Source organism: Lathyrus oleraceus, chromosome 4, assembly GCF_024323335.1.
Source record: "Lathyrus oleraceus cultivar Zhongwan6 chromosome 4, CAAS_Psat_ZW6_1.0, whole genome shotgun sequence".
Classification (NCBI taxonomy): domain Eukaryota; kingdom Viridiplantae; phylum Streptophyta; class Magnoliopsida; order Fabales; family Fabaceae; genus Lathyrus; species Lathyrus oleraceus.
This window is the reverse complement of record NC_066582.1, coordinates 106,630,206-106,637,679: the sequence shown is the minus strand read 5'-3', so window position 1 is coordinate 106,637,679 and position 7,474 is coordinate 106,630,206. Positions and strand designations below refer to the sequence as shown.

Below are 7,474 nucleotides of genomic sequence, written 5' to 3'. Positions count from 1 at the left end.
CTCAAGTGGGGAGGATTAAGGGTTCCCCAAGCAGTTAACCCTTCGGGTATCCCCGACCGAGTTTGTCGAGTTTGTTCCCTTACGGAGTGTTTCATCCCTAGCGGAGCTTCGATTCATTTTCCATCTGAGTTGGTTGATTCAGTTCCCTGCGACGTGTTATTTCCCCAATAGAGTTTACTGTATCCCCCTGCAGAGTTTGTGTATTCCTCAACAGTTTTGGTCCTTCAGCGGAGTAATTAGATTTCCCAATAGATCGCATTGGTTTCTCCACCGGTCACCACCCGACTAGCTCCCAGTCAGAAGTTCCTCCTGGTTCCTGAGCAGCTATTTTGTGTTTATCATCTGTATGGTTGTCTCCCATTTGATATGGTGTTTACCTAAAATTCCCCGCATACTCGATAATGTTTCCTCTCCTCAGCTAATTTCCTCCTTCCCCAGCTAGGTTTGAGCTGTTGGGATGTTGATCTCTCTGTGCTTCGGCAGTTATTTCCCTTTTGTGGATTGACCAAGGATTATATCGATGATTCAAATTTTGTGACACCCTTGTATCCTTTGTGATCGTTTTGTCAGCATAATCATCATATATATACATATACATATACACTCATATAATTTCATAATTCGCATAATTGCATCATCATATTTGAGTGATTTATTTGAGATTCTTATTCTCTGTTATGGCGGTAGTTTATCCCCATAAAAATCCGGTGTTTGTCCTCCCTCAATTATAGAGTGTCATCCCCTTAGGCAGAAAGACTTTAACCTTTCTCCTTTCCCCACCGAGTTATTTCCTCGTGGATGATCATTGTTTCAGTTTCCTCCCTAGTTGATTATCTGGATGGAACCACTCCCCTTGAGTTATATCCTCATTGGGTTGAGTCTTGATTGAACGTTTCTTTCTAGCTCTTGCCTATATAGATGTCTTGAGTCTCCTAAGAGTTTATTGCCTAGTAACTAGTAATATTCTTCTTAGTTTGCATTTCGTTACTTCTTACCCAATACACGGCAAAAGTATCTTAGTTTTTCTAGCAGTAGAGTCCCTAGTGGATTCATTTTTCTAATTCCTCAGGAAGTATATCCTTGATATGTACATCTTAACCGGTGACAAATATATTTCCCTCCCCTGCTTGAGTTTATCCTTGATATGTTCATCCTAACCGATGACAGATATTTCATCTTTGGTATTCTATCCAGTAAAAGGTAGTTGTAATCCCAATTTTATTCCCCAGAGAGTTAATCCTTGATATGTTCATCTTAACCGATGACGAATTTCATTCTCTTTGTGGTATTATACCCAGTAACCGGTAGTTGTAAACCATGCTTTCTTCAGTAGAGTTTATCCTTGATATGTTCACCTTAACTAGTGATGGATACTCTCTCTTGGTATTCTATCCAGTAACTGATAGATATAATTCCTATTTTCTCTCCTCACAGAGTCTATCCTTGATATGTTCATCTTAACCGGAGACAGATTTTCTCTTTGATGATATTCTATCCAGCATTTGATAGATGTAATTCATACTTTTTGTTCAGTTGGTATATCCTTGATATGTTCATCCTAACCGATGACGGGTATCCTCCTTGACATCCCCAGGCAAGTCTATCCTTGATATGTTCATCTTAACTGATGGCGGATTTTCTTCCCTGTTGAGTTTATCCTTGATATGTTCATCCTACACTACGCCAAAAATGACTTTTAACAGCGCATCTTAGACAGCGCTTTTAAAAGAAAGCGCTGTCTAAGGTTAATATTAAAATAAAACACGGAAAATGTTCCAAAAAAATAATGAAAGCGCTGTCTAAGGGGGGTCTTAGACAGCGCTTTCTAAAAGCGCTGTCTAAGACCCCCCCCCTTAGACAACGCTTTTAGAAAGCGCTTTTAAATATAGACCTTAGTCAGAGCTTTTGATAAAGCGCTGTCTAAAGTCTTTAAATTAAAAAAAAAAATTAAAACCAAAAGCGCTGTCTAAGGGGGGGTTTAGAAAGCGCTGTCTAAGGCATACCTTAGAAAGCGCTTTCCACAAAAGCGCTTATCCCGCGAGAGGCAGATTTATTTTCCCCAAATTTTCGGTGAGAAATATCCTTATTTGTTTTCCCTCTCTTTTCCTCCCTTATTTTCGGCAACCCAGCATTTCAACTTCTCTGACCCCTAATTTCTCCTTTTCCGGCACCATTCACACCGCTCTTGCTCCATTTCTCACCGTACAATTCCCCTCTAAACACCAAATCCTTACTGCTCCAACATTCAAATCCTTGAAAACTTTCACCAATCACTTTTCATTCTTCAAAAAATCTAGCAGATTTTAGATAAACTCTGAACCCTAATTTCCCAAAGTTGATTCCACATTAGGGTTTCTCATGTCAGGTGGGTTAAGCCCAACACACCACGTCATAGTTCAAGCTCTCTTGTCACGAGGTCCACTCAAGGAGAAAGACCTACATTCCATGTTTGAGGACCTCACTAAGAAAAGTCCAGGTTTTCATTTTTCATTTTCCTAATTTTTTACTTTTGATTGCTACTATTTTTCCGCTTTTTATTTTATCATGATTTTGATTGTATTGGTTTGTTCTTGTATAGGCACTGACCGTCGGCTATTTGATGCATTTATTCTGGCAATAAACAAGGCTCTAACTTGTGCTAATTTTGAGTTACGTGCCTGCATTGATCAATATGATGGCCATGTTTATTATGGAGTTGTTAATACTGTTTCCGATGAACAATCAAAGCTCGGGACCAAGTATACAGTTCCGCAGATTGCTTTTTATAAGGCTATTGTAAGTGTAATTGAACTTGCCTCTGTTTTTCTGTTTGCATAAGTGAGTGATAGAAGTAATAGGCTCTACAAATTGCTTTGTATAATCCACTATTGGTGAAGTTCTTTTGGGTTGTCTATCTATCATATTAGGACACACAGTCATTTGTAGTAAATGTCTTACTAGGGATGATTTATAAGGAAATGTTGAAATCTGAGGATGGAAATTTTAAATGGTTTTGGTCAATAATATAATTAAGGTCAAAGTGAATGAAGTTTAATGTTGATTGTATGTTAGATGGGGTTGCTGAGTTTTCAGCGCGCAAATGTTATCCATGTGTACAAGATCATAGAGTTAAAAGAAGATTGGTCAGGAATAAGGTTATGAATCTTTCATAAACTGCAAATCGTGTTGTGTGTAATAAATTCTCATTTACTCTTACTATTAGGTAGCCACAAACTGATAAATTTAAGGAGAGATTTCAACAATTATTAATTGGATTAGGACCTCTTCTCCCATTTGCGTATGTCCAACATAGAATATGCATGTTTCTATGTGAACAATATCATTTGGTTGTTCTGTTTAATACTTTGGTCTTGATATTATGACATCTTGAGACTAACAACTTATTATTTTCTTTTAATGGCAAACAACAGATTGAAGCAATAGTTCAAGATGACACGGCAAATGGTTTTATCTCCACCTTAATCCTTGTTTCATGAAAAATAGCATCTGTTTTGTTAAATGCCAGTCTAAATTCAGGTCCTAGCTGTCAATGTATTGTCATTATTTCTTTTATATATAGCATGTTTGAGCAAAACTTTATGATAGAACCATAAAATCAAGATAACCAAATTGTATTCTATTGAATGTCAAAGATGAGCTCTTACAATGGTGAAAATGAAACAAGAAATGATAAAAACCAGAGCAGAATTGCTCCTGGACCAGAGAGTAACTCTCCTAACAACTTTCTAACAATATTTCTGAATGAATTCCCTAATCCCTTCCCCTCTCTTTTATAACAGAATATCCCTAAAATAAAGGAAATATCCTAACTAACTCTTACTAGACTAAGGTTCGGACTCAGGGTCCTATCACTCTATCTTGGGAATTACCTCTTATTCTATACTAGTATATTGCATTGGATTTAATATTGCATGAATTACAAAGTATTTTGTCTCTCTTATTTTAGAATGAATGTATTTTGTATCTCATGCAATATTGCAAATTTCTATAGCTAATTTAAGTATTTAGCACTTTTGACTTATAACTTTGATATTTTGCAGAGATGGTGGTGAAATATCTACACGGGATTGGCAAAAAATGGTTCAAGCTTTGCCCCAATACACTGAGCAAGTAGAAAAGATTTCACTCCATGTAGAGGTGATTGAATTCTACATGGTTCATGAATTCTACAAATTATGTTTCTTTACTAGGTTTATGATTTTAAAATATGCTTGATATTCCTGCTTTTCCTGACTCCGAAACCAGTAAAGATGTTCAAATTCTGATCAGATTCATGTTCTTTAGAAGATTGGTAGCAAAAATTGACTGAATTAAACTTCTGCGACTGTGCTAAGCTCTGAATTGCAAGATATTCATGTCTTATTTTGAAAACTATCTCTGTATATGGGGTATGGATCTCTTTGTTTATAGCTGCATCATAAATAAATTTGGATGAGGCGTCTACGACTCAGGAAAAAGTAGGTTGCCTGTTACATTGCTTGATATGTTTGATTTCTAAGGTCCAGTCTGATTTTTTTTAGGCAGTCAGCATCTATGAATGAATGCAATACTATAACTCAAAGAAAAAAAACTGTAGTAAGCAAACGTTATTGATGGTTTTGTTTATCTAACTAGTTGGCAAAACTATCACCCGATGACATGAAAGTTATCAGTAATATGCAACTGCTGGCGGGATCATCAACAAAGAAGGCATCTGCTGCTGCTGGTGCTTTCTCTGAAGTTCAGTAACCAGAAGGTAAACATATATATTCATTTCGTGCTGATAGAAGTAAAATAAATAAACAAATATGTCAAGTGAGGATTTATATACTTAAGAAACAACAATAAAAATATATTATTTATGGATTCCTTTTCATTAAGGATATTAGATATTTCAAGTTGAGGGTGGTATTGTATTGCAAAATGTTCTATTTCATGCCCCTGTCTGAATGCTTTATTTCGCATCAAATTATCTATAAAATTAAAACTTTTTTTCTTTCATAGACAACGCAAGCAGCACGCAAAGATCGTACTGACGAAGAGGAAGAAACATGGTTACTATTTCGATTTTATCCCGTTGTAGAGGTACGACTAAAGATCATGCAAGCTTTTCATTTCCAAATTTATTGTGTGTGGAGTGATATCTTCGAATTTGAGTTCTCTCGAGTTCCATGAATATTAGAAAGAGAAAGTAACATTTTTTTCTAATATAATCTAGGAGCTCTATAACCCATCATAGTGGATCCTTGTACAGGAAAAGTTATGCCTTTCTTTCTTAAAAAGTGCTATACCTTGCATGTTTAATTTAGTTAGATTTTAGAAGTTACACGATATATAGTTTTTCCACTATATTTATCACAAAATGTCAATAGTTGATTTGTTCAGAGTTTCACACTTGCCTTCCAATAAATTTTTCCTCTCTATATGTCAAAGTATATTAGATTGAATTGGGACAAGTGGAGGTAAACATATGAAAAGCCATCTATGAACCATACCTAATGAGAAAAGTTTTGTTGTTGTGGAACTGTATGAGAAATATCTGATTTAAACACGGTAAGGAAATTGCGTAAGAAATATTGTTGTTTAATTATGACATGACTAGTTTTACTATTGCATATGATCAAATGTAAATCATAGCTACCATTTCATCTGTCAGGAGCTCATTGAAAGTCTTAATAAGGGAGAACTGCCAAAGAGTGAATATGCATGAAAAATCTCTAGCGGTAAGAAAAAGAATGTTTGGTCGTGCTTGGCCCTATAGAGCTAATTTGAGAGATGGAATTGTTCCAAGTTGGCCAGAAATTACAAGCAATAGTCTCAGTGCTCCGGCTTGCGTTGTAAGTTACTTAATTCGATACTTTTTTTATTCTTAATAATCCATATTTGATGGATAGATTGATTGAATGTGTTTTAGTAACAAAATTCATCATTATATTTAGAACGACGAGGTTGCCAGGAATTGGTTGAACAATCTAGAGGTCAGGAAAGCTATTCACACTGCAGAGGTGAGGATTCTATCAAAGTATATCATATTAATATTTTACTATATCAATTTTTTTTTGTCTGTAAATGAAATGGTAGCAACTACTAAAAACTCACACACAACTGTGAATACCAGAGTTTGAATCCCAGTGAGGACGTCCAACCTAACAATATCGATTTTTGTCCTTTGAGGATTTATTAATTTTGATCATTGTGATAATACAGGAAAGTGTAGTTAGGAGATGGGAGTTATGTACATTCCAGCTTGAATACGATCATGATCTAGGGAGCATGATTCCTTACCACAAGAATCTTACTTCAAAAGGATACTCAGCATTGATATTTAGGTTAATCTTCCAACATATAACAACATTGTTTTAGGTTTATTCTTATAAAGTCACAACATTCCTATCATATTGTTTTTTTTCTTGCAGTGGTGATCATGACATGTGTGTCCCATTTACCGGAACGGAAGCATGGACAAGATCACTTGGATATAAGATTGTTGATGAATGGAGACCATGGTTAATCAATGATCAAGTTGCAGGGTATTTCTAGAGCACATTAAAACTTAGCGTCTTAATTTAACATATAGAGGTTGAGCAAGTTTTCTTTGTTTGGTTTTAGGTTTATACAAGGATATGCCAACAATCTCACATTTCTGACTATAAAGGTATGTATATTAAAATGTGATTACTCTATAAATAAATTAATTTAGATTGAAATAGTCTTAATATATTATTTAATAATATTTTTACAGGGAGCTGGACATACTGTTCCAGAATATAAACCAGAGGAGGCATTGTACTTTTACAAACATTTTTTGGATGGAACTCCTATATAAGAAATAAGAAACTAGAGAAAGATAGTTGTTTCAAATTATTATTATATACTTGATGGACTAGTTCAAAAGTGTATGAAGAAAATAAGTTATTTCATTATTCACTTTGTATCTTTCAAACATTACACCTTTTTAAACAAGTGTAACTTCATTGTATCTTTTGTCTTCCTATTTATCTATACTAACAAATTTAATCATTTACTTTTTGAAAAGCGCTGTCTAAGGTATACCTAAAAAAATTAAAATAGGAGGGTCTTAGAAAGCGCTTTTGGCCAAAGCGCTGTCTAAGGGGGTGGGGCTTAGACAGCGCTTTTCAAAAGCGTTGTCTAAGGTATACCTAAAAAATTTAAAATAAGAGGGTCTTATAAAGCGCTTTTGGCCAAAGCGCTGTCTAAGGGGGGGGCTTAGACAGCACTTTTAAGATTTAAAAAAGCGCTGTCTAAACCTTTAGCAGCGGAGGTTTAGACAGCGCTTTAAAGCGCTGTCTAAGGCTAAAAAAAGCGCTGTCTAAGGTCTTGTTTGTTGTAGTGCTAACTGATGACATATACTCTCATCTTTGGTCTTCTGCCCAGTAACAGGTAGTTGTAAATCCTATTTTCTGTAGTTTCCCCAGCAAGACTATTCTTACCCAGTAATCGGTAATGAATACTCCCTCATGGCATTTTCCCAGCG

At 35.4% G+C, this 7,474-nt stretch overlaps 2 protein-coding genes across 5 annotated transcripts; both read left to right on the top strand.

Moving 5' to 3' along the window:
* Positions 1-2,019: 2,019 nt before the first annotated feature.
* On the top strand, positions 2,020-4,717 carry LOC127073769 (uncharacterized). 3 transcript variants are annotated; one of them, XR_007785855.1, is made up of 5 exons: positions 2,020-2,476; positions 2,579-2,775; positions 3,411-3,444; positions 4,041-4,457; positions 4,615-4,711. XR_007785855.1 is itself a non-coding variant. In XM_051014988.1 (5 exons), exons 1-4 carry the CDS (start codon positions 2,359-2,361, stop codon positions 4,112-4,114), a joined length of 423 nt encoding a protein of 140 aa, XP_050870945.1. In that variant the 5' UTR covers positions 2,020-2,358; the 3' UTR covers positions 4,115-4,137; positions 4,615-4,717. The 3 variants fall into 3 exon arrangements, 2 of the variants coding, with proteins under 2 accessions (XP_050870945.1, XP_050870946.1); XM_051014988.1 differs by having other exon boundaries at positions 4,041-4,137; positions 4,615-4,717; XM_051014989.1 differs by lacking the exon at positions 4,615-4,711 and having other exon boundaries at positions 4,041-4,137; positions 4,270-4,603.
* Positions 4,715-6,999, top strand: LOC127073767 (serine carboxypeptidase-like 20). 2 transcript variants are annotated; one of them, XM_051014986.1, is made up of 8 exons: positions 4,715-4,735; positions 4,984-5,064; positions 5,636-5,816; positions 5,919-5,984; positions 6,187-6,308; positions 6,396-6,509; positions 6,589-6,634; positions 6,722-6,999. In XM_051014986.1, exons 3-8 carry the CDS (start codon positions 5,682-5,684, stop codon positions 6,803-6,805), a joined length of 567 nt encoding a protein of 188 aa, XP_050870943.1. In that variant the 5' UTR covers positions 4,715-4,735; positions 4,984-5,064; positions 5,636-5,681; the 3' UTR covers positions 6,806-6,999. The 2 variants fall into 2 exon arrangements, with proteins under 2 accessions (XP_050870943.1, XP_050870944.1); XM_051014987.1 differs by lacking the exons at positions 4,715-4,735; positions 4,984-5,064 and adding an exon at positions 5,135-5,532.
* Positions 7,000-7,474: the final 475 nt, after the last annotated feature.